This window comes from Nilaparvata lugens, chromosome 9, assembly GCF_014356525.2.
Source record: "Nilaparvata lugens isolate BPH chromosome 9, ASM1435652v1, whole genome shotgun sequence".
Taxonomy (NCBI): domain Eukaryota; kingdom Metazoa; phylum Arthropoda; class Insecta; order Hemiptera; family Delphacidae; genus Nilaparvata; species Nilaparvata lugens.
The window spans coordinates 3,613,122-3,626,937 of NC_052512.1; the positions used below are offsets into that span (position 1 = coordinate 3,613,122).

General features: G+C 35.4%; 1 protein-coding gene across 2 annotated transcripts in view; it reads left to right on the forward strand.

Moving 5' to 3' along the window:
* Positions 1 to 8,491: 8,491 nt before the first annotated feature.
* The window catches only part of LOC111046927 (protein pygopus), a 40,429-nt gene continuing 35,104 nt past the window's right edge, over positions 8,492 to 13,816 (forward strand). The window contains exons 1-2 of one of the 2 annotated variants that reach the window (XM_039435419.1): positions 8,492 to 8,958; positions 11,813 to 11,971. In XM_039435419.1, coding sequence (XP_039291353.1) covers positions 11,934 to 11,971 — 38 coding nt within the window. In that variant the 5' untranslated portion in view covers positions 8,492 to 8,958; positions 11,813 to 11,933. The remainder of the gene's footprint in view (positions 8,959 to 11,812; positions 11,972 to 13,816) is intronic. The other variant, XM_039435417.1, reaches the window with a different exon arrangement.

The following is a 13,816-nucleotide window of genomic DNA, read 5'->3' on the forward strand; positions in this document are numbered from 1 at the left end:
AATAACTTCGTATTGAACATATGAATCGTCTGACTCCCTCCGTAAGTCAGGTTGAAGCTGCGTTTACACCGGAGTTAATAACACGAGTTATTAACTTGACTGAATCGTCAAAAATTTCTCTTGACAAAAGTTAATAACTCTTGTTTCTAACAGAAAATTCCTTGTTATTAACAAGATCTTGTTATCAATATAATTGACTTCCACATAATTTCATTTAACGAGAGTATTCATATGATATAACAGCCGGAATAAAAAGCAAATTTGAATTGAAACATGTGTGTGATCATTAACATAATGATCTTCATCTGATCTAATGTAAATGAATTATAATGCGTTTACACCAGAGTTTAAAAAAAAAGTTTTCAACATAAGTTAATAATATTTTCTTTTGACTGCTAGTTTTGTTATCAACAAAGGTTAATAACTTTGTCACGTGTTTTGTCAGCAGCTGTAGTTATTAGGGAACAGCTGTAGTTGTAGGGTACGGTAGGGATGCTGGGCGAGGGGGTTGCGGGGAAGATAGTAACCTGTTATTAACAAAAGTTAATGCGATAAAAGAGGCTTTTGTTATTAACATAACACATTTCCTTTGATCTTTAACGACTCTCGATGGATAACATAATGTTGTTAATAACAAGGAATTTTCTTTTTTGTGTAGTTGAGAAGTTGATATTGTGGTAATTATTCATATTGAATGAAAAAGACTAAGAAATTGTCAAAAACCACTGATTTATTGATAATTAGAAAGACCGGTTTCGGTTATTACACCATTGTCAATCTCTGATAAACTAAAACTAAATACAAGAGCAGCAGAATTTATACTAGTAGGCGAGTACTGCTATTGGTCGAGGGCATGAACGCCTGCCATTGGCCTAGCTAGACAGTCTCCTCCCCCTCAACGGTGTGACAAAATGGCGGCTTAAGCAACAGAATCGCCATGATAATAAAATTTACTTTTTAGTACAAAATAAAAACCAAGAAAACAAATGTGGAAGATAATAAAACAAATATGTAAATGGGAAAACTATTAACTAAAATTTTAACTAAACTATTAATTTAAACTATTAACTTAACTATTTAACTAAAAGTTAATGCGATAAAAGAGGCTTTTGTTATTAACATAACACATTTCCTTTGATCTTTAACGACTCTCGATGGATAACATAATGTTGTTAATAACAAGGAATTTTCTTTTTTGTGTAGTTGAGAAGTTGATATTGTGGTAATTATTCATATTGAATGAAAAAGACTAAGAAATTGTCAAAAACCAAATTTATTACAAAATAAAAACCAAGAAAACAAATGTGAAAGATAATAAAACAAATATGTAAATGGGAAAACTATTGACTAATGTATGCTTACATGTTTATGATAAAACTAAATTCGTAGTGTTGTACTGGTTGAAATGAATCTGGTCATTTAAACTATACTGGGGATTTTCCTTAATTACTCTTGTTATTTCTAAAGCCTCTAGGATATTCAAAGATCTGCCTTTGTTATTAACATGCAGAAACTCAACATTCTCCTTAACTGTGAACTTGTGATTATTTGTTATCAAATGTTCTGCAAAGTTAGATTCCCCATTTGTTTATTCCAATCTCTGATGTGTTCTTTAATTCTACTTTTGAAACTTCTACCAGTCTGACCCACGTAACAAGCATTACAATCATCACATTTAAGTTTGTACACCCCGCTTTTATCCCAAATATCAATTTTGTCTTTACTTCAGCTAAATAGACTATTTAAAATCGGTTTGGTCTTGAAAGCAACATGAAATCCATTCCTCTTCAATTCCCTACCTATCTTATCAGATACAAGGCCTAAATATGGGATTGTTATCCAAGTCTTTTCCTCACAGTTTGAGCCTACAAAACTAGAATTGATTGAAATTTGTCTATTAATTTTACTCAATAATCTGTCCACCATACTTTCTTCATACCCATTTGTGACAGCTATCTGTTTAATTTTAGTGACCTCAATATCAAAATCATGATTGCTCATAGGTAATGTTAGTGCTCTATAGACCATGCTATTGAAAGCAGCAAGTTTGTGAGAAATAGGATGACAAGAATGAAGAGGAATGATAACATCAGTATGGGTTGGTTTTCTAAAAATAGAAAACTTGTGAAAACCAGTGTTATGATCTATTCTTAAATCTAGGAAATTCAATACACAATCCTGTTCTACCTCTACAGTGAATTTTATACTCTGATGTAATCCATTCAGATAGGAAAGAAAATTGTCTAGTTGTCTGTTACTTCCTTTCCATAAGCAAATAATATCATCAACATATCAAAACCAGTAAACAATTTTATCTTTGAAATTACTATTTTCAATGATTCTACTTTCTAACTTATCCATAAATAATTCAGCTAGGAGTGGTGAGAGGGGTGATTTTTATACTCTGATGTAATCCATTCAGATAGGAAAGAAAATTGTCTAGTTGTCTGTTACTTCCTTTCCATAAGCAAATAATATCATCAACATAAAATTCACTGTAGAGGTAGAACAGGATTGTGTATTGAATTTCCTAGATTTAAGAATAGATCATAACACTGGTTTTCACAAGTTTTCTATTTTTAGAAAACCAACCCATACTGATGTTATCATTCCTCTTCATTCTTGTCATCCTATTTCTCACAAACTTGCTGCTTTCAATAGCATGGTCTATAGAGCACTAACATTACCTATGAGCAATCATGATTTTGATATTGAGGTCACTAAAATTAAACAGATAGCTGTCACAAATGGGTGTGGAGGAGGTATTGTTGTAGTGTGTTGTAGAGTATATATTATGAGGTGGAGGATTTGTTGTAGTTTTGACACTGTGTAAATATTTAAAAGAAACACTTAGGTACGGTTACGCAAATCCTGTTAAATTTTAAACATGATTAAATAGTAATAATAATAAAGTTTATTCCCATTAAAATACAAACAAGCAATCTAATCAATAAAATATTGAATGAAAAAGACTAAGAAATTGTCAAAAAGTCTTTGTCTTAGTCTTTTTCATTCAATATGAATAATTACCACAATATCAACTTCTCAACTACACAAGAATAAACAATAAAATGCACAAGAATATATGTGTATTCAAAGATAAAAACATGAAATCTACAACAAATATAAATAAATGTTTTTCGGATGTTAACCTACTAAACTATGGAAAACCCATGTACTAGAGCAGGTGGAGTAGTAATAGATTTAGAGTGGGGGTGCAAATACATTGGGTAAGTGAGCACAAATATTGTTCGAAATTATTCTTTCTATATTATGTCTTCCAGTTGTTGTGATTTTTAACGGCGTATTTAAATTTTCTTGAGTTATCTATTATCTCGATGTGTACAGGAAGTAAATTGAGGAGTTTTGGTGCTAGGTGGTTGAAGTGTCGTTGATATGTTGCCTTCCTAGCCACGTTCGTGATAAGAAGGCTTCTATTTCTTGTGTTATGACAGTGGTTTCTCTTTGGATAGCTTTCTGGGTTCTTATGTAGTCTGCAAATAATTTCTAGGGAGTAGAGTTGTCTTGTGTCCATCACACCAAACTCATTATAGGGCTGATCTGACAGATAACAAGGTCTACGAGAACCAATCAGAGAAGGCTTTTTTGGAACGAAGGTTTCTCCGATTGGTTGGTTCTCATGGCATTTAATCACGGTTGAACTTTGATATGCGTTTGTGCAACTGGGCATGGTGAAATGAGGAATGCATTTCACTCCTGAGGAGGACCTTCATCAGGGTAGCTTGATTTCTAAAGGTTGGACTGAAATTCTTTCTTATCTCAACACTGGAGTAGCCGTAGTCAAGTGGATTGGATACTGGCTTTATAATTCAGAGGCCCGGGTTCGAATCCTGGCCCGGGCAAGATATTTTACTCGGACCACTCCCGTGTTTCGGATAAACGCGTTAAGCAGTTAGGTCATGTCAGAGTCCCTGAAATTGATCAGGTGCGACCTGAAAACTCTGAGGTGGAAACACCAGACCTGTACCAGCCAGGTCACTCCATATTTATCATCTCAACCCCTCAATTGGTGAGTCTGGTCTCACAAGGAGTCAGACTATTATAATTATACGATAACTGAAAAATCCCAGTACATGTCTTCAGATGTAGCCTACTGGCAATGAGTTGAGCATGCAAACTGAATTCAAAATTGCAGAGCAGGCTTTCAATTTGAAGAATAGCAACCACTAATACTGGCTTCTTACCTTTTGGAATATAATCGGTTTCTACGGGAGGCATATTTTGAGGTTGCCTCACGTTCGTGCTAAGTGATGGAGGTTGGGCAGAAGATGATGATGATGATCCGTACCACTGAAAATTTCAAGATATTTTAATGATTAATGGCATAGAATTTATGAAAAAAATAGTAGTATATTTCTGGTTTTTATCTGTTGATGCCATCTACGTTTTATTGTATTGGCTAACGTCTTTAGTGAGGTTAATGTTATAATGACAGTACAGAAAGATTAGAGATCAGCGTTGCCGATTCTCTGCCTTTCCACTGCCTCCTATAGAGGGAAGATGATGTGATATTAACTGTTCATTTTTGTTAACCTTCCGGCAGTCGCGCCCTACTCAATCACACGAAAAGTCGCGTGTTGTATTTTTTACAACATCCAATTATCCAAGTGTTATGTACTCTGTTTACTGTCAAAACATATTAATTAATTGTATAATTACTCTTTTCATCTCCTTTGATTATTTTGCGCCTATGAACATTTGGATGATTACCATTCATAGCCCAATAAGATACATCAAGCAAAGCCATCAATTCTGTGTTATTGGTTCGTTTACAGTCCCCGTATGTACAGTCTTTCCCTATCTTATGCACTGTGGCGACTAAATGGCACCTAAAGACTGAACCATTGCTCGATTGATACTGCAACTCAGAGGAGTGATGGGGGGTGGGTGAGTTTTGGAATGCTTAGGTGACTCATTCACTGACACCACCCCATTCAATAGTTTTTTGCAGCAAAAAAACTGACACTGTTGTACTTTTTACAACAACGCAACTGCCGGAAGGTTAAAAATGATCAATTATATTATATTCTACAAAAAATAAACTTTTTATGAATAAATAATAAATTTGTATAGAAGAGATAGCTTAATTTTATTTTGTTAATTAATATATCTATACATTGTTAAAAACATATCTGCCAACGCTGCGGATTACAGGAATAGTAAGGACAAGAATAAAAATGTTGATAAAATTTATAACGTGGACCTCACTAAAGACGCAATGACGTCCAATTTTGACCTTATGACACAATCTATACAGCAAGTGATGGTCATGGATGGAGAAAACTGAATAAATTACTGAAAGATTAAAATTTATAATCTCAACACTTAAAAATAATGTTAAAAATGTAAAAATTGTATAGGCTACAGAAATGTAATTACTAGTGCATATAACTCGAAAACTATGTATCTTACGGATATGACTGTTATAATACAAAACTGAAGTTTTCCTTTCATTGTTATAGCAGCTTCAATGTAGGGGTGAATTTTACATGGCTGCAACAATTGATCGTTTGACAATGACATTTGAAGAAGGGGTGTCTTTGCAGCTTATTTTGGACTACCGATAGTTAGTAGGTGAACATAACAAAAGTGCTCATCTTTAACCCCTCTGTTGGAGGTGTGGAACTGCTTAGTTGACACTTGTTGCAGCAATGAAAATTTCACCCCCTAAATTGAAGCTTCTATAACAAAAAAAGGAAAACTTTGAACAGTGAAAAAATACATCAATTTGAAGAAAATCCACTTCTCTACAAACCTACGATAAGCATCAGCTTTTACGATTCATTGTTGGAGAGATATAAGCACTGGAAGAGCAAAACATTGGTTAAAACCTGTTATTTTAACAATTACAAACCTTCAAGAGCGAATATCTCGGGAACTGTTGGGAATATCACAAAATTCCACTAAACAAAAAGTGTAGGGACTCAATCAATCTTAATTTATGAATATGTTATGTCTGATGAACGCATTGTTCTCAAGATATGAGCATGGGAGCAAAACGCTGAGAATGCAACTTTTAAACCACCCTCATTCCCTTAGCACATGAGTTAGGAATGGGGACTCCTGTTATGTTTTCCTACTAACTAGTCTCAACAAAGCTGCGAGGTCAAAAATTATGTTTAAAACATTCCCTCCAAATTCCTTGTCAATTGTTCTATTGTTGCAAAAATTTAGATTTTACACCTTAATACCTTCAGCTTCATCCATTACCCACAATTGAGGGATCGATGGCGTCAAAAAATCAAAACACGTACAAACACATGAAAAAAAACTGTAACAGTTCAGATGGCAGTGATCCAGTGCTCACGCTCACAATAAAAATTCAAATTATCACTCATAAATTCGTTCACACTATAGTATGCCTTTGCACACAGTAGCTTCCAGACGGTTCTCCTGAAGGCGGCCTCATCCAATTGCTTCACACTATTAGGCAGCTTGTTGTAGAATTTCAGGGCTGAAATCCTGTAACTGGCCTGTGATCGGTGGAGGCGTCTCCTGGGGATATCCAACAGCTCACTGTGCCTGGTGTTGTGGCGGTGGATGTCACTACGGGCAGCTAGAGTATGCTGTATCTTCTTGACATACACCAAGCACAGGAGGATGTAATGGCTGAAGACAGTCAGTACACCAAGGCGAGCAAAGATGGGCTTGCAGTGGGCAAGATGATAGCTGCCTGTTATAATTCTTATAGCCCTCTTTTGCAGTCTCAGCACATCAGCAGCCCCCGCTGAATGACCCCACAGAAGCAAGTCATAGGTAATGTGACAATGGAAGAGCACATGATACATCATTATCAGGTACTTCTCAGTCACCAGGCCCCTCATCATGAGCAGCAGAAATAATGCGGGAGAGTCAATTGGTTACTTGCTGTATATGACTGTTCCAGCTGAGTTTGCTGTCCAAGACAAAACCCAGCAGCTTCACTGGATTCTGAGGGTCACGCGGCTCACGTGACAAGCTGCAGATGATCCTCTGGGTCTTGTCCTCATTCAGCTGGAATCGATTAGCCAGGAACCATAAAGTGGCAGATTGAAGATGCTCCGCAGATGCCTCCAAAACCCGCTCAAGCTCAGCACCCGATGACAGTAGAGATGCATCATCTGCGAACATCAGAGAGGAACCGTGGTCGTCGAGGTCATTTATTATGACAAGGAACAGTGTAGGCCCCAGCACCGATCCCTGAGGAACACCAAAACCACTGAGGGAGACAAGCTGAGTCCTTCCAGAAAGGTAAGAGCAAGATAGAAAGGTCAGAGTCTCTAAGACCATAAAAGCTCTGCTTTCTACACTAAAACTGCTGCAAAAGGTGTAGGGAAATCCGTGAGAATGTGAAATTATACATTTAATGCTCTATGAGCTCATAATCAGCATAAACTTCTCTCATCGATTTTTAAAAAGTTATAAGAGAGAAAATTGGGAAAAAAATGGAGGCAAATGTGTTTTTTTTAAATGTCACACATTCAAGAGCGGGTATCTCAAAATCTAGAGAAGATATAGAAAAAATTATTAGATAAATATTGTAAAGAATGATATATATGCTTCAGTTTTGTATATAACAGTATTATTACCGGTACATAATTTTCGAGTTATATGCGAAAACCCAAGAAATGATACCTTTGAACCACCCTCCACCCCATTAGCACATGGGGTAGGGGTGGGGACTTTCAATATATTTACTTCCTTACTACCCTCAACAAAACTGCAGGGTCAAAAATTGTAATCCAAACATTTCCCTCTATACCCTTTCTGAGCATTCATTGCTTGGGCTATAAACAGTGGGTGAAAATTCTGAGAACGGCTTATTATCTTATACACAAAGGTAATTTGATGGTGGGTGTGATTAGGGATCCTAGTCAATTTGAAAATATTACTTTACTATGAATTTTAAAATTTGGCCAGATTTTCAGTAGTAATTTCAAATTGAGTAGGATCCCCAATCACACCCACCGTCAAATTACCTCTGTGTATGAGATAATAAGCCGTTCTCGGACTTTTTACCCACTCTTTATATTCTCTCATGAAAGTTTCATTCATACAATAATGTTGGTACTTGGTAGGGTATTCAAGCGGAGGTATCAGATCAGAATGCGTGGTGTTCCATCCATTTAAGTACTCAATTAAAGTGGCCTACAATAAACTCTTCGATTAACTTCAAAACGTTTGCTGTCAATTCGAGCAATTTCTTTATGATGTATTCAGCTGTAGTGCTTTGTAATGTGGTCTTAATAATAAAAATTGCAATACAGTAATATAATTATACAGTATAACATGTAGTGATTGTCAGATAATCATTTTTAATTCATAATTTATCAATTATTTCAAAAAATCAAAATTATTATCACATTGCGCTTGAATTTTTCAGATTTGAGCCAAACATAATTCAACTCATTTTTCGATATATTTTTAGAACTATGAACATTATTGCTTCAAATAACCGGATTCAGAAGTATATTTAGTTGATTTTTCAAGATATGGCTTGAATTCTTCATTTTTATTAATATTATCTGTTAAATATTGTGTGTAGCATTTTCCGTTGTGGTCTCTTTGGATCTGTTTATAGTTGATCAGCAAACCAGCAAGTCTACATTCTACAGCGGCGAAGCCAGTCGACATCTTTCTGGTATTTTAATTAGTGGACTTGAAATTAATGATTAACTCGTGTATGGTGATCTATCAACGTTTGCATAAATTTGTTAGTTAATTTTATGCCGATGATGACAGTATTTTTAGGAAAAGTGTTCAGCAATGAATCCTAGGATGCATGCAGATGCTCTGATGTAGTAGTGTCATGGTTTCATAAATCAGGAAGGACAATAATCTCATACTAGAACTATTAATACGTGCTCAATATCTGTTGAATCAATCAGTACACTACACAGTCACATATTTGCATAATTCATATTCAAGCTATGGCTTTCATCAAGGTTTCATGATAATGTAAGTAACAATCTTAAACTATAATTTATATTATTGTATCATTTATAGCCTGGTTCTTAGATCTTGTCAACAGCCATGATTTATAATCTGCCCGGTATGCGTGGAATTATTATGTCTATTCAGAAATATTGTAAAGAATTCTTAGCAAATCATCATTTAATTTGAATTTGAGTTTTTATGGAAGAAAATTTTGAAGTTGTAAACATCAAAGTTCTGTGTTATTGGTTGTTCCAACTTTTATGGTTAGGATCTCCTATTGCAAGATTTTAGGCAAGTTTTGGATAATTGAGAAATTTTCGTTTTCTATCAAATAAAATTGCACATTGAATTTGAATTCTGTTTCACGCTAACAAAAACTAAAATCCAAAAACATTACTTTATTATTAAAAATGAAGACTGGCTCATTTAACTTTGACCTACTAGCATTATTACATTAGGCTAACTAGAAAACTAATTATATTTTTAAACACAGAGCTGACGTTCAAATTTGCAGATTAGTTTTAATTATATTTTAATTGAGAAGTTGTATAAATGTTACCATAACCTTTTTTAGGTTAGGTTAGAATATCTCCTTAGGATTCTTTAATCTGGGTTTACACCAAAGTTATTAACAAAATGTTAATAACTAAATCCTCATAGATTCTATTAGATTGAACGGAACTTGACAAACAAATATGTTCATCTTGTGTACCGTATGATATGTTCAATCTAATAGAATCTGTAAGGATCAAGTTAACATTTTCTTATTAACTTTGGTGTAAACGCAGATTTTGACTTTGTGATTGTAAGTGGACTAAATGTCCACCATTAAAATAGGCTTTCAAGTGACAAAATTTTGGTGTTATTCAAAATACAGTATATAGGCCTAATCGTATAATAGAGCTACATTCGATATGCTTAATAAAGGTAAAACTTACACCAGATACGGAACTGTACCCTAAATAAAGTAAAATTGCTATTTATTTTCAAGAATGAACAGCTGATATCAACCTTCTCAGACCAAGTGTACATTATAATGTAAATATGGATTTCACTTTATTGACACACAATCTCTCTCTCAAAATACACACAGCTGAACTGTGGTCACTGCTACCTGTAAAGCTGTTGTTAAACAATAGCTGGCAATGTACACTTCGGTGTACAAGTCGTCTCAACCGAAAAAGTGGAAATCCACTCCACCATAACCACTATCAGCTCAGAAAGCAAATGTACAGTATAGTGTACAAATCGACCCAAGTAGGCCTATACATGAGTAAGTGGGAAAAGCCAGTTCTGACAAGGAAGGCAGATATAGGCTACCGATATCGACAATTTTCCTAAAAAAGTAGTTGTGAGGCTGCTTGGATTCATGATGGATGCCACTTTGACATGGGAGCAGCATGTTGACATGATCTGCAATAGACTGTCAAGAGTCACATATTTGATGCGTAAGCTGAGAGGTCATGTTTCTTTGGAGTACCTGGTTACGGCATACCATGGCCTCTTCCACAGCCATATCAATTATGACATAGTGCTTTGGGGTCATGCAGCAGGCTTTAGAAAGATCATGCTTCTGCAAAAGAAGGTTCTCCGGATCATCACCTCATCTCATTGGCTGGAGCACTGTGCGCCAATCTTTAGGAGGCTGAGGATTATGACGGTCTATAACCAGTATCTCTTTAGTTCCCTGTTACTGTTGAGAAGAGGACATCATATCTTTCAGCAGAGAGGACATGTACATAGTCACAACACAAGGAGGAGGAATGACATCAATTTGCCTCAGGCCAGACTGACTCGATCTCATAATAGCTTCCCTGTCCGTGCATTTAAGATTTACAACAGGATGCCGGTGTATTTCCGTGAACAGGAGGAAAAATCTTCAAGAAGGCACTTCGTGAGAAGCTTGTGAGTCTGGCTCTTTACTCCCTTGATGAAGAGTCAATCCAATGTTTTCTGAGATCTATGACTGACCTCCCATCTTGATCTCAGTCTAGTTATCAAATTTTAAGTTTAATTTTTTATGACGCAATCTATTCGGCAAGTGCTGGTCATGGATGGAGACTACTGAATTACTGAGCAAGGCAGAGAATAGGCAACGCTGTATTCCTTTCTTTCTCACAAAGCTCACTTTAGAGTAATATTTTACTACATTAATTTTATTGTTTACATGGCTATTGGCTATCTAGGGATGCCTGGTGAGATTTAAAATTGAAATAGGCTAATTTGATAGAAAGATTAATGCCTTTTCTTTCCACTTTACAACATTAAATGTGATGTGGGCGAAGTTGAGACAATAAGAGCCAATATCCAATCTATAGATCAAAGACCAGGCCATTCCTGGATAGATCGCGTCAGTCAGTAATACGTATACTTTAATATGAAGAGAAAAAAACACTGGTCGTACAGACCACACTTTACTTAATCATGATGGCAGTGTCACAGATCACTACTATCTTCATTAAAAAAGTCACTGATACTATATAGACTCTTTTTCAATTAGCCACTTGAACAAGGTGGACCTGACGCGCCCACACAAGTGGGTCTGGCAAGTGGCTGAACATTCTCAGCGCCAGCACAGGGAAACAGTCCCTCACCTTCGACAAACGACAGCATGGCACATCCAAATTTTTCCCTCTCCGAGTGTTGTAGGAGTGCACTTGCTATCTCCGATGTAGCTTTGTAATGTTACTCTTCACATAATATGTGCTATATTATAGGCTAGCAGTGTAGCCAAGATGTAGGGTCCACAAACTGTGTAGACAGCCCCCTCTTCCACTTGACCCTCAACTTTGTGTAGCTTATGACATCCGAATTGGATATGTGTTTCGTATTGTTGATGTGTATTCAACTCTGTTCAATGATGATGTGATTTCAGAATGTGTTGGAGAGAGGAAGCAAGATGAAGCGGCCAACCAAGATGGCCTCTCGGCCGGCAGTGGGAAGGACAAAGTGGAGCTACCTGCCACACTGAGACCACTAGTCGTCTAGTCGCCACAATGAGCCACAACATGGGTGGAATGGCGCCCTATGTCAGGTATTCATTCCATGCACAAAATTCAACTTATTCTTTTTTTAAAAAAACTAAGGATAGGCTACCGTGTACTATTCCTCTCCCAAATTTAAATAACATAACATAAAGTATTAACACACATGTAATTTAATAATAATAATAATTCGTTTATTTCACTGCATTTTTACAATAATTGGTAATACAAATACATACATTAAACATAATGGTTGAACATTACAATTGGTAATACAAATACATACCTTAAGCATAATAATTGAACATAGATAATAATATTAAGCATGTAACAGAAAAAACCACAGTGCATCTCTCTTTAGGCTAAACCTGTGTTGAGGGATGTCTCGCTCTCTAGTTGAGTCAACTTAATTATAATACAATAACAGTTTTGAGGTATCAAACAATAAAGTAAATCTTATACAATAATCAGTGTGCTTTTCACAAGATGGGATTATGAATCTTAAACAATAAATTACATTTGAATGAAGACAGCAAAAAAATGTAAATAGTATTACACCTCTATTAAACGTTTTTCTTCATAGAAGCGATTAAGTCTATTCTTAAACAAATTTTAACTGGGTGCATCTGATATATCTGATTGCAGTTTATTGAAAAGTCGTGGTCCCTTAGCAAAAGCATGTAAGGAGGCCACTCTACTTCTTGTGAAGGGTTCTTTTAATTTATTAGCAAGATTTCGACGAGTGGAATATACATGTTCATCCATAACTGGAAACTCTGAACGTCTTAAATACACAAACTTCAAAAGATTTATTCCAAATAGGGTATCAACACTAAAAACGCCAAATTCTCTATACAATACTTCGGTTGGATATCTTATGGGTCTCTAAACATATTTTTATTATTCTTTTATAAAGAATTATGAGAGGTTGCAGAATTGAACTCCCACAACTTCCCCAGGATACAATACCATAGCAGATAATTGACTGTATCAGTGCCAAGAATACCATTCTTAATTGATAGATAGGAAGGACATTCCTTAATTGAACGAATTTATAAATTAATTTTCTAAGTTTTGAACAGATGTATGAAATGTGCGAGCTCCACCGTAAATGTACATCCAATACTACACCTAAATATTTTATTTCATTTTCTTTCTCCAATGTAGGACATCCACAGCTGTAGTATGGACTGGCACAATTTATATTATGTTATACTAGTTTAGTCAGTATTATCTGGAGGCAATCCAGAGGACGACAATGAAAAGGGAAGAAATCTAGTTTTTTGAATATTCAAATGTAGGAGACTATTCTTTAACCAGGACTTGATAACATCAAAGCATTTATTAGCTCTCTGGAAGGTGATTGGCCAAGTTTCCCCCCAAACTATAGCAACTGTGTCATCCGCAAAAGAGTACAAGGAGAAATTCCCTAGATTTATATTTAATAAATCATTTATGTATATTAAGAACAAAACTGGCCCAAGCACTGTTCCTTGTGGAACTCCAATATTCACATTTGATAGTCCACTTGTCTTTTTATCAAGCCTAACTTTTTGTCTTTTACAATTTAAATATGACTCAAAGAATGACAATGCAATACCTCTTATTCCTATTGCTTCCATTTTATCCATTAGAATTTTCTGGATTTACAAAAAGCATTTGACACAATTGACTGTGTCAAATGCTTTTTGTAAATCCAGAAATATTCCTAAGTATTTGTCCCCATTATCTTTTTTGCTCAAAATTTTAATGAATGGAGGGTCCCAGTTCCTCACGATTTCAGTTCATCTAGTGCATATTTTGACCATATTTTTCTGAAAACAATTTCAGCAGATAATAAACACAGAGAAAGAAGACAGATCTGAATATTTTTCTCATTGATCTCATGGAACATT